At 43.8% G+C, this 27768-nt stretch overlaps 1 protein-coding gene across 1 annotated transcript in view; it reads right to left on the bottom strand.

Annotated features, from left to right (window-relative positions):
• Positions 1–27768, bottom strand: part of LOC124805240 — a 329228-nt gene that overhangs the window by 147841 nt on the left and 153619 nt on the right. Inside the window, exon 4 of the mRNA XM_047265748.1 lies at positions 1814–1902. Within this exon, the coding sequence (XP_047121704.1) occupies positions 1814–1902 (89 nt within the window). The remainder of the gene's footprint in view (positions 1–1813; positions 1903–27768) is intronic.

Here is a 27768-nt window from a genome sequence, read left to right as displayed (position 1 = left end):
AGGTTCTGGTGTAATGATGATACCTGATGTTGCGCACTGAATGAGTTGTAACTAAGGGGAAAAAAATGTCATGGTAACTGATGAACATTTCCTGTTAAGAGCTGTATGCTGAAAGCCGGCCGGAGTGGCCGAGCGGTTAAAGGCGCTACGGTCTGGAACCGCACGACCGCTACGGTCGCAGGTTCGAATCCTGCCTGGGGCATGGATGTGTGTGATGTCCTTAGGTTAGTTAGGTTTAAGTAGTTCTAAGTTCTAGGGGACTGATGACCTCAGAAGTTAAGTCCCATAGTGCTCAGAGCCATTTGTTTGATATCGCAGAGGGCCTTGTGCGCCCAGAATCAATAAAGAACGTAATAAAAGCTCAGAGAGGGGCAGAGTGAACATGAGTGAGAGCAGTAGTGACCCGGCAGTAGTAGAGGGGATTCAGCGAGTACTCTGAGCAGCCTGAGTGCAGTAACGATCCTAAGCAGCACCTGTAGGAGCAATAAACACTTTCACTACTAGAAGATGGCGATAGACTCTGGTGGACATACGAAAACTGCATGCTATGCAGAAATTTTCAGTATTGACTGGAATAGCATTGAAGAGAGACTGCCTGTCTCTGTCTCAAAGAACTGAGTTAAAGACTTTTCCGTGAATAGAAGGAACAAGTTACTGTTTGGTACTCGCCACTTCTGCCAAAGGTCAAAAGACCCCTGTTCGATAACGACTTATTTCAGAGTGTTGATGATTTATGATTTAGGCCAAGTGGCCAGTAGTTAGCAGACCGAGTGGCAGTGAAAGCACTCGTCTCTGATAAAGGCCCTTCCTAATGATTATTGAAAGCATCTGACATTCTGTTAAGGGGTTTTGGTCTGACACTTCAATGTGACGATGGATAGTAATCCAACTGATTAAATGTAATAACTTGCTACTTCAGCAGATCAGTTCAACAAAAATTACCAACCTGTTGTAAGCGACACCCATCTCAAACAAGATGGTTTGCTCCCTCTCACCTCCACTGTTAAGGTCGACAAACAAGCTCAATAAACCCATGTTGCCGTTAACGTCCTGATTGTGCCACGCAAATAAGCAAAAAATTGGTGTAGGCAAGGTGTCTTGGAAACCGACAAGTCCCCGAAAGGGCACCATCAATTTTAATTTCACACCAATTCCCAGGTGAGGAGGGGGGAGGGGAATGTCCGCACAGCCCTGGGACAAAGAAATTCTCGCCAAAATTCGAAATTTCCGCCAGTAGGGTAGGTTGGGGGCGGGGGGAGGGGGGGGGGGGGGCACGTCAGGCTGATTCATCTTTCATTCGGATTCATCTTTCTCTCTTCTGCTTTCAACATGTAAGATGTCTATTGTAGTAGTCTTAAATTGATTGAATAGTTATCATGCCGGCCGCGGTGGCCGAGCGGTTCTAGGCGTTTCAGTCCGGAACCGCGCGACTGCAGAATGAAAATTTCATCCTGGAAACATCTCCCAGGGTGTGGCTAAGCCATGTCTCTGCAATATCCTTTCTTCCAGAAGTGCTAGTCTTGCAAGGTTCACAGGAGAGCTTCCGTAAAGTTGGGAAGGTAGGAGACAAGGTACTGGCGGAAGTAAAAGTATGAGGACGGGTCGTAAGTCGTCCTTGTGTAGCTCAGCTGGTAGAGCACTTGCCCGCGAAAGGCAAAAGTCCTGAGTTCGAGTCTCGGTACGGCACACAGTTTTAATATGCCATGAAGTTTCGTATCAGCGCACACTCCTTTGGAGAGTGAAAATTTATTTCCAGTTATGCACTGCTTATGGCTTAGTATGATCAGAATACTAATCAAGAGAGACTTGCTACCTTGATGGAGGCGACGAGAAGGGCTATGCTGGTGGCGAGGACGATGGTTCCCAGACACAGCATCGCTATCGCCGTCGTCTGCTGGTCATCTGAAAACAAACGAAAGGCACCGACTGTATGCCCATTACTAGGGTTCCATATTTATTGAGCAGCATGGCGCAATGTATTATTTGATACAGTGACTTATTCTAGACAACATTGGGGGATGGGCGCGGGTCTTTCATCATTGGTGGTTAGCTACGACAGTGTGCTTCCCACCTTACAGTAGCAGCTCAGGCGGATCGAACTGTCACCTGAAAGCTAATGGAAATAGCAAGGTTTCGACTATCTCCGTACCTACAGGCTCCTTCAGGAATACCCACTGAAAAACAACTTCTCCGTTGCAGCTATAAAATAGATCTAGGGGGTGGCAACTGACTACTAAGAAGAGAAGCAAACTCTGTAGAGCACTCGATACATTCTAAAACAAATTCTTCAAAAACATGTAACCTGATCGCGCCTTGCAGCAACTGTTTACGCGATAAAATAATAGAGTTCTCCACTCACTACTGACCCTCAGAGTCCTCATCCGCCCAGCTTTATAGGCTGATAAAGAAGTTGCAAGTTGCGTCGGTAAAATTAATGTATTAGGTCGCGCTATAGTGGATTCTTGAAAGCAAAGCTTAATTAAAGTTACTTAATATGAAAAGAAACCACTCTCCAGGCTGTAGGGGTACGACAGCAACGATCATTTGAAGCAAAAAAGTCTAGAAAGCATGGGATCTAAAATGCATACCTTAAGGGCTATTAGCATTGCTTCAACTTCGATATTGTGAAACAGATCACTTATTCTGCAAGCTCTTTGCTGTCCATAATTTGAGAGGTAGCAGTATGCACCAAAACAAGAAGAAATGTCCAGTAAAACTGGGCTCTAAAGTGTATACCTTAAGGGCTAAGAGCACTTATTCATCTTCGCTACTGTGAAACACATTTCTTCTACTGCACAACTTTTCTTAGCTCTCAAAGCATACGAGTATATTTCAGAGCCCATGTTTATTAGACAATTTTAGTTGTTTTGGCCCACACTACCTCCCCCCAAAATACGGAAATCAAAGAGCTTGCTGTAGAAGGGGTTTGTTTCCAGTTCGAAGATGGAGTGCTCATAGCTCTTAAGGTATTTATTTTACAAACCATGTTTACTGGACATGGTTGCTTCGATTGATCGTTCCTGTCACATCCCTGAATATTGACCATTGCTCTTGGGACACCATGTTTCTTGACATTACACGACAAACAATTCATAATGTTTACAGTGTTACAGCTACCCGACAAAATTTGGAATCCGAAATCGAGTGACTAGATTCTTCATAAGTCTGCCACTCAGTAGTAGGGAGATGGCGGCGTCACTCCACTTTTGATATAAAATTGATATGAAAATTAATTAAACTGATCAATTAATCATCCCCGCCCCCGACCACGCCCACCCCGACCCCCAGATGACGTCACGTGTTTTTATCAGCCTGCACGTACCCCCCCCCCCCCCCCACAACCTACCCTACTGGCGGGAATTTCGAATTTTGGCGAGAATTTCTTTGTCCCAGGGCTGTGCGGACATTCCCCTCCCCCCTCCTCACCTGGGAATTGGTGTGAAATTAAAATTGATGGTGCCCTTTCGGGGACTTGAACCCTGGTCCTCCTGGGCAGAAGCCCAATTGCACCCCCTAACATAATTTAACCACCAGAGGCGCTTCGAATTGATGGGAAATTAAAAATGGCGGTGCCGTTTCCGGGACTCGAACCCTGATTCCACTCAATGGAAAGCCCAAGTGCACACACCCCCCCATAACACAATTATACCACCAGAGGCGCTTGAAATTGGTAGTAGCCAATAGAAACGCAGTATCTGATCACAACGGGAATATAAGGCGGATCCAGAAGCGCTGCAGCCTCAGTTGCAGTCACCTACAATGAAGCGCCAGTCGAGATCGTCCAGCGCCGTCCACCCACAGCAGCAATGGAATACGAAGAAGCCGCGGAAGAGTAAGTACCCCCTGCTTAACGTCCGTGTCTACAGCCTTGTGAGTGTCTTTGTGCTTCTATCATCGCTTGTAACGGTTTTTCTTCTTCGCTCATAAGTGGATGCGACGTCCTCAGGCCTGTCGGGGTCTGCAACAGCGACGTGTCCCAGCCCGTCAGGACCCGCACCAGCGGCAGCATCCTGGGATCCTGCCGCAGGACAAACAACTCTTACTGTCGGTTGAAGACACCCAGCCAGCCCCTGACTCGCTGAACTCCACCGGGGGTCCTAATCAGCATGCGCAGGTTGGTACTGGCCTCCATCATACGTGCCATCGCAGAATATTCCAGTGATACTGCATGGAAATAGTGAGGATGTAATGGATGAGACGATACCAATTAAGCCCTGTGCACCACTTCTCTTCAGTGTACAATTTAACCGGTAGTGGTTCGAAACATTTACATATTAGTATAGAAGCAACCACAGACAGAGAGTGGCGTATTGTCATAGGGACCGAGAATGCAGCTGAACATATTAAAGTGCGGTTTACGGAGGCGGAATGGGGTGACCTCTGTCGTGCAAAAGCGTGTATCAAGCAGCAGTTGAGCCGTCCGGAGTGGCCGTGCGGTTCTAGGCGCTTCAGACTGGAACCGAGTGACCGCTACGGTCGCAGGTTCGAATCCCGCCTCGGGCAGGGATGTGTGTGATGTCCCTAGGCTAGTTAGGTTTAATTAGTTCTAAGTTCTAGGTGACTGATGACCTCAGAAGTTAAGTCGCATAGTGCTCAGAGCCATTTTTTTTTTTTTGAAGCAGCAGTTGACCGCCGAATATTACCCAAGTCGTCCTCCTCCGGACATTTACAGTGGTGCTCTAACGCTATCCATTAGAACAGTTTACAATGACTCTGCACTCTGTGTGAAATCAGGTGACACATCCGTTTATCTACAGCACTCCACCGTCAAAAACTTTTTCGATCTACAGATGGTGCTATCCATTGTGTTGCAAAGATTGAACAGATGGCTGCCTTGTGTTAAAACTGTGTATAGAGATATTGCAGACTATCTAGGTATGAACAGTGTGCATGTAGACGACTTCAAACAATGGGTTAGTATCGTATCGGCGCAAACTAATGTAATGGCAGTAAGTTTAAGTACATGCTGAATTCTGTGCATACCAGAAGGCTTTATTTTCTATATTCTGTATTTGAGTTAAGATAAAGGAAGAACAAATTGATGTAGTGCATCCTGTGTATTACTGAATAAAAAAGTATTTAACCATGTATTTGTTTTTTATTTATTACGTCTTATTATGTTGCAAATACTGAAGCTATTGCCCCAGTATTTTCAGTGGAAACATGCAACTGCAGAAAGTTAGGTCCTTTAACTAAATTCTCCCATTGCACGGCAGTACCTGAAATGGACGGTATCATGGAAAGGACATAGTGTTCAATATTTTCTATAAATCACATTGCACGCCAATAGCTGACATAGTAGGTATCATGGCAGGGTGTGGGAAACGTCAAGACTTCGTTGTAAGCAACTGAAGCTGTGACAGTGCGCAAGAAGACCGGAAGAAGAAGAATGGGGCACTTCTTCCGACAATATACGTGCAATAATTGTAGGTCCATCCAACTGCGGCAAGACAAATGTTCTCATGTCACTGCTAATAAATCCAAATTGAGTCCGCTTTGAGCATGTATGTGTATTTTCAAAAACTCAGTTTCAGCGTAAATACCAACTATTCCAGGACATTTTACAGGGTGTGGATGGTGTCTCACACACGACATTCAGTGAGAGCGGTGATATCCATTCACCAGAAAAAGTAAGGCCAAACTTTAGTGTGGTGGTTGTAAGTGACATATCAGCAGTTTTTTAAGGGTAGGGAGGTCAGAAACAAAAGACATTCAGAGACAGGCTGAAAATTACATTCAAATTGATAAAACAGGCAGCCAGAAAGCAGATTTTAAGGTACACAATTCATGCTGAAAACCTCTGATTGAAGCTAGAGATACTTAAAAATTGGCAGGAAAATTAGGTTAATCCAGTTGCAATTCTGTCAATGCACAACATCAGTTATCACTGTTGCATCAGAATATCCGAGGACTAAGGGGTAAGCTTAATGAGTTGCTTTTTTGTGTTGAAGAATTAGAATTGAGCAAACCAGTTGATATACTCTGCCTCTCTGAACAGCATGTGACCACTGGTATAGATATGTTAAATGTTACAGGATTCAAGTTAGCTTCTTATTTCTGTAGAGAAAATATGGAGAAAGGAGGAGTTACCATATTTGTCAGAAACTGTTTTGATTTCAAGAATACTGATATTAATAAATTTTGCTCAGAGCAACACTTAGAAGCTTGTGGAACAGAAGAAGTATTTCATAATAAGTCCTTTATAATAGTATATAAGATCACCTTAAGGAAATTTTAACCTCTTCATAAAAAATCTGGAAGCTCTGCTGTCCCATCTCATAGTAGAAAACAAGGAAATGGTGGTTTCTGGGGATTTTAATGTGGATTTATTGAAACGCTCTGTCAGTGAACAATTATTGCAGTCAGTAACACTATCATTCAATTAAGTTCCTACTGTGAACTTTGCTACTAGGATATGTAAATACTCTGAGACTGCTACTGATAATATCTTTGTAGACAAAACTAGGGAAAAAAGTCATATCACAAAACCAATAGTAAATGGGCTATTACAACATGACATGCAGCATCTTGTGTTAAATGCTGAAACTTGTCAGGATAAAAAATCAATGAAGTCTGAGTACAGGAGAGTAATAAATAAGACAAAAATTGAGAAATTCAGGAAATTGTTCAAGGACATGAACTGGATAGATGTTTACAAAAAATTTCTGAGTCAAATGGAAAATACAAAGCTTTCATTAATAAAGTTGCCTCCACTTTTGAAAACTGCTTTCCTTTAAAGGTAAATCAAATCAAACAGAAGTCAAAAAATAAACTGTGGATCACACAAGGAATAAAGATATCATCTGGGACAAAAAGGAGACTGTGTGTACTATCTAGGAACAGGTCTGATGTTAGAAGTGTAATGTAGTACTAAGAATACTGCAAAATACTGAAGCAAGTAATCCAGAAATCGAAGCAGCTTTATTATGAGAAAGAGATAATTACATCAGGTAACAAAATAAAACTGTATGGGTTATGGTGAAGATAAAGACAGGTGGGGCCAAAAAGGAAGAGGAGCAGATAGCTCTAAAAATAAATGAGACTTCAGTAACAAGCACATGAAGTGCAGCAAACCTTTTAAACAAGTACTTCATTTCTGTTACTAACAGTTTAGGGTTATCAGGTCCAGTGAACAGTGCAATGGAGTATCTGAGTCCGGTCTTTAAAAATAACTTCAGTAAAATGGAAATGACGCTCACGTCTCCCAAAGAAGTAGCATCCATCATAAAATCCTTAAAATCTAAGTATTACAGTGGGTATGATAGCAGATCAACAAAGTTAATCAAAGAGTACTCACTAGAGTTGAGTTCTATCTTAAGTTATTTGTGTAATCAATCTCTTATCAGAGGAACATTTCCAGATTGGCTAAAATATGCTGAAGTTAAGCCTCTTTACAAGAAGGGGGATAAAGAGATACCATCAAACTATCACCCAATTTCACTTTTGCCAGCTTTCTCAAAAATATTTGAAATGGTTGTGTTCAAGCATCTCCTTAAGCATCTGACTGCAAATAATGTATTGTCCAAGTCACAGTTTGGGTTTCTTAAAGGTTCTGATATAGTGAAAGCTATTTACACTTACAGTGAGAATGTACTTAATTCATTAGGTAATAAATTAGAGGCTACTGGCATGTTCTGTGACCTGTCAAAAGCCTTTGACTGTGTGAACCACAGCATTCTCTTAAGTAAATTAGAATATTATGGTGTCACCGGCATTGCTGCGGAATGGTCTGAGTCTTATCCATCTAACAGGAAACAAAGGATATCATTGCGAAAAACCTGTGCAGTATGCAGTCAGTCTTCATCTGACTGGGAATTAATTACATGTGGTGTTCCTCAAGGTTCAAAAATGGTTCAAATGGCTCTGAGCATTATGGGACTTAACATCTGTGGTCATCAGTCCCCAAACACTTAGAACTACTTAAACCTAACTAACCTAAGGACATCACACACATCCATGCCTGAGGCAGGATTCGAACCTGCAACCGTAGCAGTCATGTTGTTCCAGACTGAAGTGCCTACAACTGCTCAGCCACCATGTCCAGCTCCTCAAGGTTCCATCTTGGGTCCATTGCTTTTTCTTGTGCACATTAATAACCTCTCATCTGTCACATTGCCACATGCTATGTTTGTTTTGTTTGTAAATGATACAAACATTGCAATAAGTAGCAAGTCAAGTAAAGATCTAGAAATAGCTGCTAATCAAATTTTCACTGACATTAATAAGTAGTTTAAAGCTAATCCACTGTCATTAAACTTTGAGAAGACCCAATATATGCAATTCAGAACCCATAAGAGATTTCCTTCCAGCATGAGTATAACACATGAAGACATGCAGATCGAAGAGGTTGACAGCGTTAAATTTCTGGGATTACAACTCGATAATAAATTGAGTTGGGAAGTGCGTACCACAGAATTCCTTAAGCGCCTAAACAAGTCTGTATTTGCCATGAGAATGATGTCAGACATAGGAGATATAAATATAAAAAAAACTTGCGTACTTTGCCTACTTTCATTCTATTACATCATGTGGGATCATATTCTGGGGCAACTCATCAAACTGAGCAAAAGTTTTTAGGGTGCAAAAGCGTGTGATAAGAATCATTTGTGATGTAAATTCAAGAACATCTTGTAGAAACTTGTTCAGTGACCTTCGTATTGTAACCACTGCTTTCAGTATATATATTCCTTAATGAAATTTGTTGCAAGTAATACATCTCTATTTCCAACCAATAGCTCAATACATATTATCAATACTAGGAATAAGAACAATCTACAAAAGACCTAACATCACTAACCTTGGTCCAAAAAGGGGTCCAATATTCAGGAACAAACATTTTCAATAAATTGCCAGCAACCATTAAAAATGTGTTTTCAGATAAAGCATGGTTTAAACAGAGTTTGTAAGACTTCGTCAGTGTGTGGGTGCTATGTTGACAAGTTGTGCAATGGATTGATCTGAAAAGTACCCTTTGACTCCTGCAAGAAGCAATTTCCACCCCACACTACTACAGAAGTCAGACAGATGCTCCTAACGTACCAAAAAGAAACGCCTGAAAAACTTTCAGCAATAAATATTTTCTGGAATCTTCTGCTGTAAGGAAAAGACACAAAAATATTCTATTTTCTTACCTAACTAGTGGGATACTTGGGTACTGGAGTATTGCTAGTTAGTGTAAGAAAAACATTGAACGAATGGAAAATATTATTTATTGCAAAATTTAAGAAAAATCAAATGAAACTTTTATTTATAAACTGATACACAAATTTCTGGGTTCTTTTCAAAATAGGAGGTTACCTCTTATAGATAGGAATCCTGTTAATGACATTTATATACAAAGTGTGGGCAAGTTCTTTTATCCCTTTTCTTTTAAAATGTTATTTACTTGGCAGAATGGCTGAGAGCCGTGCCTACTCAACTTGAATAATTATCCAACAGAATTTTTCTAAGTGCGGTCGAGGCTGTCGCGTGAGAAATGTAATGGAGTGATGTGAGTGAAGTACATTATTTCTAATGGAGGAAAGGTGGGGCTCGCGTACGCTGTAGCGCACAATACCGTTAGCTGCGACGACTGCTGCCTGCGTTGTTTGCTGCTGAAAAATTACAAAACTCTCTCTTTCTATCTGGATTGACCTTCGCCAATCGAACTCTCACTACGCCTTGATGAAGTCAAAGACTCCTATCTGCCCTAGTCTAACTATTGGCGTGGTACATCAGTCATATGACCAGTCCACCGAGATGCCACTCAATGTTCGCTTGCAGGCGCTAACTAATACTTTGTCTGTGTGGCGGCCAACACAGTAAAGAAACTCTTAATCGCGAGCGACTCAGTATAGATTATCACTCCGATTCACTAGCGACAGAGGTGCTCTCTCAGTGCAGTACTGCGTAGAGACTTTGTTCCTCTCTCTCTGCGTACACGCATGAATGCACTCGCTCCCGCTTCGTGTTTCCGCTACAAGAGCGTCACCTGAATAACTTCCCTCCATGCAAAAGTGAAAACGTATATCATCTGCTGTCTTTCCCTCACTCCTCTGGCTCATTGCATCAGAAATAGTCCACCAATCAGCGTTACTCTTACAAATGGGAGAATGGCTAAGCCGACCAATCTGGAAATATATAGCATCTGCTTTAGGCATTTACTGTCAACTTATGAGAACTCTGAAACTGCGCACTAGGTCTGTCAAAAAATGCGTATTGTGGGGCTCTCCCAAACAATACAGCAGGTTTTGCTTTTAAGGTGAACACGCAGGCCATTATCCCTTTTCTCTGGCAAAAATTGTTTTGGTCCGTGGGCGGTCGGCCGGCCAGTGCAGCTGCATGCTAACTCACCCTTCTACAGACTTTCCAGTGGGCTGGTTGCCCCCACCGAACAAAAACTCCTGTGGCCGTCGTGTCTTGAATGTTTGTGTATATCAGCCTCGACTTTTTGAACTCGGTGCGCACTTGCGATTTATTTATTGGATTTGCATATTGATTAAATGGAAGTACGTAAAATTGACTCTACCCTATCGAGTTTGGTCTCGAATGAAACGTCTTGATACACAGAATACGATGGTGAGGTCGGAATATGTAAGAAATGAAGGTCAGGAGACCATGCCACCTTACAACTTTTTGATAGGCAACTCCTTCTATTCCATAGATGAGTATCTTAACAGAACTGTTAAGCTAGCTTAAATAAAAATATCTGGTAGATTTCAGTTTTGACAACACTCAGTCACAACAGACAAGATTAGGTATTTTGTGTATGATAAATTTATTAATACTGCATAACAGTGTTTCATTCTGACAGTGCATTAATTCTGTAAATATTAGCTGTTCCAGTTTACTGCATTGTATTAACCTATTCCGACTATCTCCTGACAAATGATCGGTGTAGTAAGCATCATATTCAAATGTTTTATGTTTTTATGTTATACTTTATGACATGTTCCACACCCATGACAATCATCTCATTTTTTGGTCTATAGAACGAAAATTGAATCTAATCTAATCTAATTATATTTGAAGATGTTGCTGTGGGAAACCAAAATCAAATTAGGTGATATATCTGTTTTGGTCGCCATATGGTTCTTGATGTCTGAGTCAGACATATTCCAAATCTCAAAACAGTTGGTGGGGGATAATGCAAACCTAATTACAGCGTTGAAATAAGACAATCTGAATTTAAAACACATTTGCCAGGCTCATGCAGGAACCAACATGTCGTTCAATGATTTTGTAAAGATATGTGCAGATTGCTGGAATCAATTTAGTACATATTTCAAAATACATGACAGCATTTGAGAAGTCGTACATGCTAAACTGGTCACCCGAGATACTCAGTTTCCAAAGTGCAGAGAACGAACCCTGGAGCATACCTCTTAAAGGATAGCAGCCGTACTGAAATTGTGGAATGCTTTTAACACACAAGAGTGACAGAAGAGCTCGGAACCAAAAGTTTATATCGCCGTTATACGGCGCCGAGGGAATAAAGCCTTGGTTAAATGGCTTGGTTTTCCCGCATCACAAAGTAGCTGGATCGACGCTGAAGATTTGTGATATAACAAGGAGTGCAGACCACAAGCACCTCAGTAGCATAACATGCGTGGTAGGAGACGCATTAGAGGAGGCGGCGGCATTCTTGACAAGCTACCAGTCGATTTACACATTCCTGGATATAACAACTGTGGACCTGGGACAATACTTCAATTTCGACTGGCACGTGGTGATAAGGGGATACATCTACTCCACGAAGCATGTTTGGAACGCGACATCGCTTACGTAGCAAATAAAGATCGTCATACCACCGATCGAATTTTAGCTGATAAAGCTAAGGCAATACGTGTGAGATAGGATATTGGTATACGCCAACGCGCTGCAGCATTTGAAGTTGAAAAACCTATGCGTAGTAAAGTTAAGTTGGGCTTGGGTGTGAAGTAGTTGAACCAAGTTACGATCGCTGCACGAAGGGCGCTAAGGAAGACGATGAAAACCAAAGGGTGCACAAAAAGCTATCTTCAGAGCGTTGTATTCAGCTAAAAGCGCCCTGAAGCATAAAGGGGCGAGGAAAAAAATCGATTAAATCGCCCAGGGTTCTACCAATACCCAAGACGTCAGGTGGAATCACTCCCTTCTTCGTTCCTGCCTTAGCAGGTCTCTCAGCGGTGAGTTCACTGGGTGGCGGTGTTGCGGCTATTGCCAGGACAGTCAAGAACGCACAAAGTTCTCAGGAGCAACTGCAGGACGCACGAAGACATAACCACATGATGGAGGCAGCAGCAGTCGGAAAAGGGCTATACTTGAAACCATACAGGAAAGGACTAGGTCTCTTCACAAAAAAATATGATCCCTAGCAGTCCTACCAGACAGGGCGCTTACAAGTACAGATCTGCTTAAGTTTGTTATGAAGAAATTCAACATCACGAGATTCCGAGATGTGTTTATGCGGAATACATTACCAAAGTCTAAGTGGAAATCAGGAGAATGCGGAATTGAATCTGGAAGTAGCAGGAGGACCTGGAACTCATTGGGTAGCATATGTTAAAAAAAGAAATACAAATAACGTCTACTATTTCGACTCATTCGGCGACCTGCAACCCTCAGAAGAATTACAACGTTACTTCGCGGGCAGACGACATGTGTTCTATAATTTTCGAAGCTACCAAGACTTTAATACATTCCTGTGTGGTCATCTATGAATCATGTTTCTCCTGACTTTTATGAACGATATGTAAGGCCAAGTATTAAGCACCCATCCACCAGTCGATGTTTAGATGCAACGTCGTACACTCCGACATTAAAAGAATGATGGTCTGTACTACGTGCGATTTACTTACCATCAATTGACTTAAGCGCTGGAGACTGGAGCATCGTGCTGACTGGACTGGAGACATACAACACCATCCCAAGCATCACAGAGGCTAACAATAAACTGCATATGTTGTTGTTGTTGTGGTCTTCAGTCCTGAGACTGGTTTGATGCAGCTCTCCATGCTACTCTATCCTGTGCAAGCTTTTTCATCTCCCAGTACCTACTGCAACCTACATCCTTCTGAATCTGCTTAGTGTATTCATCTCTTGGTCTCCTTCTACGATTTTTACCATCCACGCTGCCCTCCAACTCTAAATTGGTGATCCCTTGATGCCTCAGAACATGTCTTACCAACCGATTCCTTCTTCTGGTCAAGTTGTGCCACAAACTTCTCTTCTCCACAATCCTATTCAATACTTCCTCGTTAGTTATGTGATCTACCCATCTAATCTTCAGCATTCTTCTGTAGCACCACATTTCGAAAGCTTCTATTCACTTCTTGTCCAAACTACTTAACGTCCATGTTTCACTTCCATACATGGCTACACTCCATACAAATACTATCAGAAATGACTTCCTGACACTTAAATCAATACTGGATGTTAACAAATTTCTCTTCTTCAGAAACGCTTTCCTTGCCATTGCCAGTCTACATTTTATATCCTCTCTATTTCGACCATCATCAGTTATTTTGCTCCCCAAATAGGAAAACTCATTTACTACTTTAAGCTTCTTATTTCCTAATCTAATTCCCTCAGCATCACCCGATTTAATTTGACTACATTCCATTATCCTCGTTTTGCTTTTGTTGATGTTCATCTTATATCCTCCTTTCAAGACACTGTCCATTCCATTCAACTGCTCTTCCAAGTCCTTTGCTGTCTCTGACAGAATTACAATGTCATCGGCGAACCTCAAAGTTTTTATTTCTTCTCCATGAATTTTAATACCTACTCCGAATTTTTCTTTTGTTTCCTTTACTGCTTGCTCAATATACAGATTGAAAAGTATCGGGGAGAGGCTACAACCCTGTCTTACTCCCATCCCAACCACTGCTTCCCTTTGATGTCCCTCGACTCTTATAACTGCCATCTGGTTTCTGTACAAATTGTAAATAGCGTTTCGCTCCCTGTATTTTACCCCTGCCACCTTTAGAATTTGAAAGAGAGTATTCCAGTCAACATTGTCAAAAGCTTTCTCTAAGTCTACAAATGCTAGAAACGTAGGTTTGCCTTTCCTTAATCTTTCTTCTATGATAAGTCGTAAGGTCAGTATTGCCTCACGTGTTCCAGTGTTTCTACGGAATCCAAACTGATCTTCCCCGAGGTTGGCTTCTACTAGTTTTTCCATTCGTCTGTAAAGAATTCGTGTTAGTATTTTGCAGCTTTGACTTATTAAACTGATAGTTCGGTAATTTTCACATCTGTCAACACCTGCTTTCTTTGGGATTGTAATTTTTATATTCTTCTTGAAGTCTGAGGGTATTTCGCCTGTTTCATACATCTTGCTCACCAGATGGTAGAGTTTTGTCAGGACTGGCTCTCCCAAGGCCGTCAGTAGTTCCTATGGAATGTTGTCTACTCCGGGGGCCTTGTTTCGACTCAGGTCTTTCAGTGCTCTGTCAAACTCTTCACGCAGTATCATATCTCCCATTTCATCTTCATCTACATCCTCTTCCATTTCTATAATATTGTCCTCAAGTACATCGCCCTTGTATAGATCCTCTATATACTCCTTCCACCTTTCTGCTTTCCCTTCTTTGCTTAGAACTGGGTTTCCATCTGAGCTCTTGATATTCATACAAGTCGTTCTCTTATCTCCAAAGGTCTCTTTAATTTTCCTGTAGGCAGTATTTATCTTACCCCTAGTGAGATAGGCCTCTACATCCTTACATTTGTCCTCTAGCCATCCCTGCTTAGCCATTTTGCACTTCCTGTCGATCTCATTTTTGAGACGTTTGTATTCCTTTTTGCCCGCTTCATTTACTGCAAGAGGACGCCATCATCATTTAATCATACAGTAAAGCTGTATGCCCTCGGGAAAAATTACGGCTGTAGTTTCCCCTTGCTTTCAGCCGTTCGCAGTACCAGCACAGCAAGGCCGTTTTGGTTATTGTTACAAGGCCAGATCAGTCAATTATCCAGACTGTTGCCCTTGCAACTACTGAAAAGGCTGCTCCCCCTCTTCAGGAACCACACGTTTGTCTGGCCTCTCAACAGATACCCCTCCGTTGTGGTTGCACCTACGGTACGGCTATCTGTATAGCTGAGGCACGCAAGCCTCCCCACCAACGGCAAGGTCCATGGTTCATGGGGGGGACTGCATCTGTAAATTAATGGTAATGAAGAAATTGTAGAAATTGAACCTGGTGCATAAGGTATTGATGATTTAAAGGAAGTTCTAAAACAGTCTGAAAAAGGGATTGAGCTCCGTGCAAACATCAGTACACTTAAATCTGAAATTAGGACGGTGAATTCTTCGATTGACTAAGCAGAAATTTCAATAGGCCCACTTCTGGGTTTCACAAAGGGAGAGGTTTTGAAGACGGATGCCAATAAATTTTAAAAATCTGATCAGACAGTGGATATTCTCCCTGTCAGTACAGTCCGTGTTGAGTGTAACATTGCAACGAACTCGTATCTCAACGATAGATTGGTTCATTGAATTTACAGATTCTTCCCATCAGTTGGAACAGGGTATAAGATTGAGACTCCTACCACCGCTACATATTTTCCAATGACATTTCAGACACTGGACTATTTGGAGCTGCGTGTTGTGGATCAGAATAACCAGCTTGTTGACTATCGTGGTGAGGAAATCATTGTACGACTACATCTACAACAAGATGAGCGTAAGGTATAAAACCACACAGCGCACAGCATAGCACTTCGCAGCAGAACCGCAAGGTGATAACACGGGCTAACTACGAGTTTCTTAAATCAGTAGGCTTGTAACCTCGCAATGGTGGTCGTCGCTCAATATATCTCACCGAGTGGAATATAATGAGCGAATCATACGCCAGGAATACTTCTCGCATAACCATTATGCTTCAACGACATTTAACAAGAACGATGCAATTAGGATTCTCATCCAGCATCAAGACGCTTTAACTCTTCCATGCAAGAGTTTCATATATTTGGATGGATCCTTTAAGAAAAAGGATGGTAGTCATACAGTGACATCAGAGCTTACACGTAATACTTTGGCATTCCCGTTCCAGGAAATACGTTATGAACTTAATGGGGTAGAGATTGATGGTACACATAATGTTGGCATAGCATCAACCCTTAGATCAACCACCCTTGGATTTGAATGGCTTATAAAATACAGGATGGTTCGTTGATGTGCCTGTGGGCAGAACAGCAGAAGAGTACCGCCGATTTACTGTATGCATACCTCTAAAAATGCTTATGGGGTACCTTGAGGACATGCAGCGGATTATTATGAATGCTAAGCAGGAGTTTATTCTGGTACGGAGTGCAAGCCGGCCGCGGTGGTCTCGCGGTTCTAGGCGCGCAGTCCGGAACCGCGCGACTGCTACGGTCGCAGGTTCGAATCCTGCCTCGGGCATGGATGTGTGTGATGTCCTTAGGTTAGTTAGGTTTAAGTAGTTCTGAGTTCTAGGGAACTGATGACCACAGCTGTTAAGTCCCATAGTGCTCAGAGCCATTTGAACCATTTGAACGGAGTGCAACAGATAGCAACTCATACATTCAAGGAGCTCAAGAGAATCAGGTCATCTAAAACTAAACTCCATTCAAACAGGCCTTGGAAGGCCCAGCAGTACCGAACGGCCGCCGTGTCACCTTCAGCCCACAGGCGTCACTGGATGCGGATATGGAGGGGCATGCGGTCAGCACACCGCCCTCCTGGCCGTATGTCAGTTGACGAGACCGGAGTCGCTTCTTCTCAATTAAGTAGCTTCTCAGTTTACTTCACAAGGGCTGAGTGCATCCACTTGCCAACAGCGCTTGGCAGACCGGATGGTCACACATCCAAATGCTTGCCCGGCCCGACAGCTCTTAACTTCGGTGATCTGGCGGGAACCGGTGTTACCACTGCAGCTAGGCCTTTGGCACATCAGATCATCATCAATAAAATTATATGGAAAATTTTGCACATCACTGTGGCAGACAAGGAGCATTTGAAGCTTATAAAAGTTCTGTATACCGGCACATAACTGCCATTAACTCTCCGCTTAAAATGGCTCTGAGCACTATGGGACTCAACTGCTGTGGTCATAAGCCCCCTAGAACTTAGAACTACTTAAACCTAACTAACCTAAGGACATCACACACATCCATGCCCGAGGTAGGATTCGAACCTGCGACCGTAGTGGTCGTGCGGTTCCAGACTGTAGCGCCTTTAACCACTCAGCCACTCCGGCCGGCCCTCTCCGCTTATGGGAGGTTTTTGAGTACCCAGTACTATCGACAGCGAGCAGACAGACATGGGCTATTAATACCTCACTGCAGCTGGAAACACCAAGATTCATCATATTTGCATTCCAGACCAATAGAAGGGGGAATTTAGCAAATGATTGCACCGTATTCAACAACTGTAATTTAACTAATGCCACAGTTTACTTGAATTCCGAATTTTATCCGTATGACAATTTACTGCTTCAGTGGAATGTATACAGTCTAGTGTTTGACTTGTATGCAAAGTTCCGTGCTTCTTTCTATGAAGGTGTTGAAGAGGAAGGGTGCCTACTCAGTCCACAGAAATTCAAGGAGCTGGCACCAATCATCGTGATAAACTGTTCTAAGCAGAAAGAGACCAATGAGACAATCAGGATCAATAGATGTACGAATCGAATTTGAATCCTCATCAAATTTCCTGGAACACACTGCAGCGTACTCTCTAGTTCTACATGACCGTGTGATTAACTATTGCCCACTTACTGGTGCTGTGCAGCGTGCTGTATACATGACAAAGTGCTGTGGCATGCCCAGAGTATTTCACAATGACATCTTTCAGTGTGAACATTGTTGCCGACATTCAAGGTTTCTGCGTTGATGAGTGTAGACAATTCGTATTTAAAGATATTACACTCATAGCATACACAGAAGATGCTGGTATAATAGAGACACTCTCAGCAAGAACTGCTTCACCGAGGCCTTTCAAGGATGTGAACTGTGCTAAAACACGGAGGAGTGCAAAGTGGCTAACACGTTTCATTGATGGACTCCACTGGGTTGATACTGGTATGCTTTGCGAAGAAATGACGACGTCACATCGAACATTCGATCGTCCTGACCCTATCATCTACGTCAAAGGCGATGAGAAGAGTATATGGATGCATGAATCTTCAAGTCTGCATCTATTCACTGCCTGTAATTCTACGGGTGCCCTGCTATCCGTAAGCTCAGGACGAAGAAGTGTGAAAATAGTATTGTCTGCTTATGAAAATGTAAAATTACTTTTAAGATGGATTAAGGAAAATAAATGAATTTTGTACCTCACATTCTGTGGTTTTCTTTCTTTTTACCTAGCTCCTACTTAGTATGTAGCTTTTCCCAGATCCTTTGTCTGTGGCTTTGTTCAAGCACAGGAAACAAAATTTCAGCCATGTTTGCTATATATCTTTGGAAGCAGACACGATCACGGTCTGCTTGTTCCCAAAAAGCTATACATGCAACACGACTGGTGAAATCCCATGCAATCATTACATATTTTTGTTTTCCTCCATCTTAAACGTCACCTCCCCCATGCTTTAAACTGATATCTTGTGCGTTTTGCACAGCCTTTATACTCATTTGTAAGGGTAGGGATTGGTGAAATAATAACAAAGACGTATGGTAACGAATAACAATTTTTTATTAAGACATAAATACTCACAGTAGTAATACAGCTTTACACCCACAAATCTTGTTGTTTTTACAATACACGAAGTAATACTGCTTTTAAATTCACAGTTCTTGTTTCCGTTTCAAATTTTTTTATTTATAGTTCTCGATTTTTAAGAATAATAGTACTGGTTGAAAAAAAATTGTACTTTACATTGCAGTACTGTTTACAGGTAATGCAGAGGTATAAGTTCTCTTACATCACTACTATTACTAGTGAAATTCCACCCAACCAGAAGACTTAATTTATACATCAAACTGGGTGGCTCTAAACATTTTCCACTTCAAGCAGCTGAAATAATTTAGTAATACAATGTAGCGGATGGCCCTAAAACGTTCATCCCAAACAGCTGCACTAAAATGAACTGGGTGGAACCCACACTTAAACTAGTATGACTTGGATAGCTAGCGGTAGCTGAAACATAAAAACTAATCTATTTACACCTACACTCATACAATCACATACGCACATGAAGTGCAAAATTGAGAAAAACTTTAAACTATTTTTTCATTCATTTACAGTTTTTAACTTTTTCGATAAGTTTGGTTCAATTTTTTAAATCTGTTATGTACATATATACATTGCAAATTTATAATTTTTTCAATAATTTTTTTCCCCAGCACATACTGCTTATATAGTCGTGCCTACATATTATGGTACTTATTTAGGAAAAAAAGCAGAACATATTTACACACTTTACACACAGGCATACATATTTACACAGACATCCACACTCAAAGGCACACACAAGCATACACACTGACGCACATAAGAACTCACACATGCAGGCAAGCCGTACACCACACATACAATATTTAAACTATTATAAAAGAGCCATACCATTAGGTATAACAAGCTCTCACTCAGCCAGTCAGTCTCTCTCTCTCTCTCTCTCTCTCTCTCTCTCTCTCATTCACACCGTCGGAGTCCCCCAGCACCTCTTGAGCTTCAATAAATAGTGAGTACAGCAGGGTTAGCCCGCCCAGTTAGCCGTGCAGTCTAACGCACTGCTTTCTGGGAGAGAAGGCGTGACAGTCCCCAGCACGAATCCGCCCGGTGGATTCGTGTCGAGATCCGGTGTGCCGGCCTGTTTGTGGATGGTTTTTAAGGCGGTTTTCTATCTGCCGGGCTGGTTCCCCTTATTCTGCCTCAGTTACACTATGTCGGCCATTGCTGCGCAAACACTTTCTCCATGTACGCGTACACCATAATTACTCTACCACGCAAACATGGGGGTTACACTTGTCTGGTGTGAGACATTCCCTGGATTGGGGAGGGGGGGTGGGACCACTGGGGGCCGAACCGCGCAATAACCCTGAGTTCGGTGTGGGGCGGCGGTGGGGTCAGTGAACTTCTGTAGCCTGTTGGGGGGCTGTGAACTACTGACAAGGGAACCTCCCCATCGCACCCCCCTCAGATTTAGTTATAAGTTGGCACAGTGGATAGGCCTTAGAAAACTGAACACAGATCAATTGAGAAAACAGGAAGAAGTTGTGTGGAACTGTGAGAAAATAAACCAAATATACAAACTGAGTAGTTCATGCGAAGATATGCAACATCAAGAGGATTGAGAACGCAGGAGCGCCGTGGTCTCGTGGTAACGTGAGCAGCTGCGGAAGGAAAGGTCCTTGGTTCTAATCCTCCATCGAGTGAATATATTAACTTTTTATTTTCAGTTTATGTGACAAACTCTTATGTTTTCATCACTTTTTTGGGAGTGATTATCACATCCACAAGAAAACCTAAATCGGGCAAGGTAGAAGAATCTTTTTACCCATTCGCCAAGTGTACAAGTTTGGTGGGTCGACAACATATTCCTGTCATGTGACGCACATGCCGTCACCAGTGTCGTACAGAATATATCAGATGTGTTTTCCTGTGGAGGAATCGGTTGACCTATGACCTTGCGATCAAATGTTTTCGGTTCCCATTGGAGAGGCACGTCCTTTCGTCTACTAATCGCACGGTTTTGCTGTGCGGTCGCAAAACACAGAAACTAAACTTATTACAGCGAACAGAGACGTCAATGAACGAACGGACAGATAATAACTATGCAAAAATAAAGAAAGTAAAATTTTCACTCGAGGGAAGACTTGAACCAAAGACCTCTCGTTCAGCAGCTGCTCACGCTACCACCGGACCACGGCGCTCCTGAGCTCACATTCTCCATGATATTGCTTATGTGGCCCATGGACGACTCAGTTTGTATATTTGGTTTATTTTTTCACATTTCCACACAACTTCTTCCTGTTTTCTCAATTGATCTGTGTTCAGTTTATCAAGGCCTATCGACTGTGCCAACTTATAACTTAATCTGAGGGGGGTGCGATGGGGAGGTTCCCTTGTGAGGGCTACGGCTGGGATGAAGCCTCTCCGTCGTTTCTAGGTCCCCAGTTCCATATAATACAAAACAATCTGGGAGTGTTTCGATCCTGTCATCACAAATGGCTCTTTTAGGCTCTTTTATCGTCATGAGATGATAATCCGACTTTAGATTGCATCACAATGCACACCTTGTGACGCGATCGGATACTAGTTTGCTGTAGCAATTGCGGAAGTCGTGGCAGACCCCCGCAAACGCCACTGTTCATTTCTTACAAGTGACTGCTACTTGGACCTGGTGTGTGCAGTGGATGGATGCTGGCAGCATGGCGGGGGGGTGGGGGGGGGGGGGGGGGTGGTTCTGGCGGCTCGCGGAGGCAGCCATTCACCGTTGCACTCGAGTGTTGCAGAGCACCGTGGCACATCTTAATAACTTTGCGATCCTCAATATACAAGGCGATGAAGTGATCGGAAGTTAAGAGTACCCGAGTCCTACAAAATGTAAATTATGTCTTTCTCAGAGCATAATTCTCCGATTTCCTGTCCTCTGAATCGTTTTTTCCGATTTCTACCACCTATTCCCGTTTTATGAAAAATTTCCATCAACAATTTCCGTTAATATTATGCCATCTGAACTAACAATAGATTTGTACAGCGAAAATTCGGAGCTGCCGCCAAAATTAAAAGTTCACGCCAAAATTCGAAATTCCCGCCAATAGGGTAGGCTGGAGGAGGGGGGTGAGGGGGGTGAGGGGGCTGTGGACCACGTGCAGGCTGAGAAAAACATGTGATGTCATCCGGGGTGGGGATGGCCGTGGGCGGTGGCACCGGTGGGGGTAGGGGATAATTAATTGATCAATTAATTTGCATATCAACTTGATATCAAAATTGGAGCGACGCCGCCATCTTCCTACTACTAACGCAGACAAACGCGGTGACGGTATTCTCGTAGCACCACTACTCCCCGCTTGCAGTGTTTTGTTATCTTTTTTTCCGACGAGGCCTTAGTTTTCATCTGGCACAGAGGTAGGCATTCTAGTCTGCAAAACAAAGGCACAGGAATATGTTAAGGAACGGCATGGTCGGCTGCAGTGTCTGAAAGAACTAAAAATGGCTTCATTTTGCTAGAGAAATAACTTCACAATACTCTAAAAGCAAACCTCTACTTACTTCTACACTGTCCAGTCACATTAATGTGACTGCCTTTCAAAAGCCTGAATAACCAACTTTTTCACTGCAGAACGCTGTAAGACGTTCATAAAGAGAGACGATACCAATCGGGAAAGTACCAACATGGATGTGGAACTACACTCCTGGAAATGGAAAAAAGAACACATTGACACCGGTGTGTCAGACCCACCATACTTGCTCCGGACACTGCGAGAGGGCTGTACAAGCAATGATCACACGCACGGTACAGCGGACACACCAGGAACCGCGGTGTTGGCCGTCGAATGGCGCTAGCTGCGCAGCATTTGTTCACCGCCGCCGTCAGTATCAGCCAGTTTGCCGTGGCATACGGAGCTCCATCGCAGTCTTTAACACTGGTAGCATGCCGCGACAGCGTGGACGTGAACCGTATGTGCAGTTGACGGGCTTTGAGCGAGGGCGTATAGTGGGCATGCGGGAGGCCGGGTGGACGTACCGCCGAATTGCTCAACACGTGGGGCGTGAGGTCTCCACAGTACATCGATGTTGTCGCCAGTGGTCGGCGGAAGGTGCACGTGCCCGTCGACCTGGGACCGGACCGCAGCGACGCACGGATGCACGCCAAGACCGTAGGATCCTACGCAGTGCCGTAGGGGACCGCACCGCCACTTCCCAGCAAATTAGGGACACTGTTGCTCCTGGGGTATCGGCGAGGACCATTCGCAACCGTCTCCATGAAGCTGGGCTACGGTCCCGCACACCGTTAGGCCGTCTTCCGCTCACGCCCCAACATCGTGCAGCCCGCCTCCAGTGGTGTCGCGACAGGCGTGAATGGAGGGACGAATGGAGACGTGTCGTCTTCAGCGATGAGAGTCGCTTCTGCCTTGGTGCCAATGATGGTCGTATGCGTGTTTGGCGCCGTGCAGGTGAGCGCCACAATCAGGACTGCATACGACCGAGGCACACACGGCCAACACCCGGCATCATGGTGTGGGGAGCGATCTCCTACACTGGCCGTACACCACTGGTGATCGTCGAGGGGACACTGAATAGTGCACGGTACATCCAAACCGTCATCGAACCCATCGTTCTACCATTCCTAGACCGGCAAGGGAACTTGCTGTTCCAACAGGACAATGCACGTCCGCATGTATCCCGTGCCACCCAACGTGCTCTAGAAGGTGTAAGTCAACTACCCTGGCCAGCAAGATCTCCGGATCTGTCCCCCATTGAGCATGTTTGGGACTGGATGAAGCGTCGTCTCACGCGGTCTGCACGTCCAGCACGAACGCTGGTCCAACTGAGGCGCCAGGTGGAAATGGCATGGCAAGCCGTTCCACAGGACTACATCCAGCATCTCTACGATCGTATCCATGGGAGAATAGCAGCCTGCATTGCTGCGAAAGGTGGATATACACTGTACTAGTGCCGACATTGTGCATGCTCTGTTGCCTGTGTCTATGTGCCTGTGGTTCTGTCAGTGTGATCATGTGATGTATCTGACCCCAGGAATGTGTCAATAAAGTTTCCCCTTCCTGGGACAATGAACTCACGGTGTTCTTATTTCAATTTCCAGGAGTGTATGTTGACTCCAGTGTTATGGCCAGCTGTAGGTTTCTCGGTTGAGCATCGATAGCGCGGGCAGCCCTATAGAGATAGCCCCACAAATTCTCGACTGGATCTGAATCCGGTAAATTTGATGGTCGAGTTCGGTAAATTCATCCATGTGCTGTTTGCATCATGCACGTACACTGCGAGCTGTGTGATACATACGTAGTTCTGGTTATCACAAGTACTAATGGTTTAGATGTAAAAGAAAAAATGGTTCAAATGGCTCTGAGCACTATGGTACTCAACTCCTGAGGTCATTAGTCCCCTAGAACTTAGAACTAGTTAAACCTAACTAACCTAAGGACATCACACACATCCATGCCCGAGGCAGAATTCGAACCTGCGACCGTAGCGGTCTTGCGGCTCCAGACTGCAGCTCCTTTAACCGCACGGCCACTTCGGCCGGCAGATGTAAAAGCACACATTAAATTTCCGCGACTAAAACAATGATATTTCTGTTCTTGGTTGTGAAAATACTTGGCTCTTTTTTCCGAAAAGTCACAATTTCCATGCAGTTTCCGATAGTATATATATATATATATATATATATATATATATATATATATATATATATATATATATATATATATATATAACCAAGATGTTTATCTAAAATCCATTCGGAAAGATATCTGTGCAGAGACTTGCTCGCACTGCCGTTCATACAGCCTATCGCACTGTTTCTCAATTGCCATGTCGCGACACAGTGGTTTATCGTGAATAATCCACGTCAGGTGTGGCGAGATTTTTAATGTCTTCTAGCCTTCAGCAGTTAAAATTTTCTTATGTTCTTGCTTAAGAGTTGTAAGTCTCTTTGATTGCTTGTGTTGATAATGTTTACGCTTACATGTTCCTAGCCAAAGGTCCTACGTAATAAATTCGTGAAATTTGTATCGCAACAGTTACTCCGCAATAAAAAAAGAACTTAGAACTAATTAAACCTAACTAACCTGAGGACATCACACAATCCATGCCCGAGGCAGGATTCGAACCTGCGACCGTAGCGGTAGTGAACCTGCGTAGTGAACCTGCCTTGTAGCGGGCGCACTGAATGTTATACCGTGTGAGACCTTCGGCATACGAGATCGCCATCTCCACTCCCCGTTAGCCGACAGTCAAGCGCGCCACCTAACGAATTTACGGTGAATACCACTCCGCATGAGACGGACTGAAGGGGCAAGTTATTTTGTGTGCACTGTACCCGAGGTGAAGAAGTACTGTTGTCTGCCCTGTTACTGTTGTCTGCCCAGTGTTCCTGTAAACACTGGTGCTCCCACAACATCACGAAGCCTTGACGAAGCAAATTGGTTTGTCGGAGGAATTGGAGCAAATGACAGAGGAAGGCGGCGCGGAGCAGTTGAGCCGGCCTGGTATGATTTAATGGTCCGCCCACGGCATTTCAGAGTGCGCGGGTATCCGCGACGTCTGCACAGCCTTTACTGGAGTGATTAATGCGCTGGCAATCCGCGCTGGCGCGCCATCAACTTCAGCGTCCGTCAGCTCTACGTCTCTATGTGGAGGGTGTGTCAAAAACATTAAAATATTCTGCGGGCCAGAAACACTAAGTAAGGAGATGTGAAATGCATCGAGTTTTCTTGGAACAGCATTTTGTGCGACGTTATTAGAGTGCGTTATCCTGCCAATTAAATTACTGTATCCTAAATGACGCTGTGGTTTTAAGGATACTTACGAGGGTGTCAAATGAAAACCTTAATTATTTTTTAAAATATTATTTATCGTGCAGAAGTGGTACGAAGCTGTATCACTATTCAACATAATCTCCCCCAAGTTCAATGCAAGTCCTCGAGCGCTTACAAAGTGCATAAATTCCTGTAGAAAAAAATTATTTTGGTAGTCCGCGCGACCACTCATGCACTGCGTGGCGTACTTCTTCATCAGAATGGAACTTCTATCCCCCTCCCCCCCCCCCCCCCCCCCCCATTGCGTTTTTGAGTGGTCCAAACATATGGAAATCGCTTGGGGGAAGGTCTGGTGAATATGGTCGATGAGGAAGACCCTCAAAATGCAGATATGTGATTGTTGCAACTGTTGTACGGGCAGTGTGGGCCCTTGCATTGTCATGTTGCAATAGGACACCTGATGACAGCAATCCACGTCGCTTTGATTTGATTTCAGGCCGCAGATGATTTTTTTAGGAGATCTGTGTACGATGCACTGATGACAGTGGTCCCTCTACGCATGTAATGCTCTAAAACGACGCCTTTTTCGTCCCAAAAGAGAGTCAGCATAACCTTCCCCGCTGGTGGTTCTGTTCGAAACTTCTTTGGTTTTGGTGATGAGGAATGGCGTCATTCCTTGCTCGCCCTCTTCGTTTCCGGTTAATGGAAGTGAACCCAGGTTTCGTCCCCAGTAACGATTCTTGCAAGGAAGCCATCACCTTTTCATTTCTGGAGTCAGCTGCCGTGGCACCCATCTTGCAGACACTTTGTGAAACTGGAGTACATCATGCATAATGTGGTGTGCTGACCCATGACTAATCTGTAAACATGCTGCAATGTCATTCAGTGTCACTCGGCGGTTTTCCTTCTCTATGGTTTCAACTGCTGCAATGTTCTGTGGAGTCACAACTCGTTGTGCCTGACCTGGACGAGGAGCATCTTCCACTGAAGTCACACCATTTGCGAACTTCCTACTCCATTCGTAGACTTGCTGCTGTGACAAACATGCATCACCGTACTGAACCTTCATTCTTCCATGAATCTCAATAGGTTTCACACCTTCAATATGCAAAAACCGAGTAACAGAACGCTGTTCTTCCCTGGTGCAAGTAGCAAGTGGGGCGGCCATCTTTATACTGATACTGCGACGATATGTGTGCATCTGCACTCTGCTGCCACCTACAGGCCATTCTGCACGCTGTTAGTAGCACGCCAAATTTCGATTATTTTGTTATTACAAATTTAAGGCTATCATTTGACTCACCCTCGTATTTACGACAACCATGCGTTTACATCAGTGGTCGTCAAACTGCGGCCCGCGTGCCTCATGCGGCCCGAGTGGCAGTCGAATCCAAAAACGTCAACTAACCTTGAGAGCTTCTTAGGAGTGTAGTTTTCCCGCTCAGTAACAAACAAAAATACAGACAAAGTTAAATGTTTAGATGTGATTAGTTTTTATTGAAGTCGATGATTTCGGCTGTGAGCTAAGTAAATCTGGCCGCTTACTTCAAGGGCATAGTGGTAATTAGCGTTGTCACTGCGGTGTCAGAGGACGTGAGAGGGGGAATATTTTATAGTTTGTCTTCCAATACGGCAATTGTCCGCCCCCGGTAGCTGAGTGGCCAGCGAGACAGAATGTCAATCCTAAGGGTCCGGGTTCGATTCCCGGCTGGCTCGGAGATTTTCTCCACTCACGGACTGGCTGTTGTGTTTTCCTAATAATCATCATTACATTCCCATCGAAGCGCAAGTCGCCGAAGTGACGTCAAATCGAAAGACTTGCAACCGGCGAACGGTCTACCCGACGGGAGGCCCTAGTCACACGACCAGTACAGCAATTCAGTCGGCCGCTGTGACCGAGCGATTCTAGGCACTCCAGTCCGGAACAGCGCTGCTGCTACGGTCGTAGGTTCGAGTCCTGCATCGGGCATGGATGTGTGTGATGTCTTTCGGTTGGTTGGGTTTAAGTAGCTCTCAGTCTAGGGGACCGATGACCTCAAATGTTAAGTCCCATAGTGCTTGGAGCCATTTGAACCATTTGAACGGCAATTCATGGCGCGTTCGTGAGTCAGTGCCGATCGGCTGCTAAGGTAAAACTTTTGAAATGAAAGTAGCATGAATTCGTAGGTGAGCATTACAAAGACGGCCATCTTCAAAGTGCTTACAGGGTGACAATTATTAAACTATATGGAATAAAATCGTCATAACTCCTGAACGGTTTGCGTTAGGACGTTCAAACTGCATGACTGGCTGCGGGACATGGTGGGAATTAACGTGCGCATGGCTTGATTTAGCGACTTTCATTTGCATGGGTTCGTCAATAAGCAAAATTGGCGCATCTCGGGGTCTGAGAAACCGCAATTC

This window comes from Schistocerca piceifrons, chromosome 7 (assembly GCF_021461385.2).
Source record: "Schistocerca piceifrons isolate TAMUIC-IGC-003096 chromosome 7, iqSchPice1.1, whole genome shotgun sequence".
Classification (NCBI taxonomy): domain Eukaryota; kingdom Metazoa; phylum Arthropoda; class Insecta; order Orthoptera; family Acrididae; genus Schistocerca; species Schistocerca piceifrons.
Note: the sequence above shows the minus strand (reverse complement) of the source record. Positions and strands in the feature narration are given on the sequence as shown.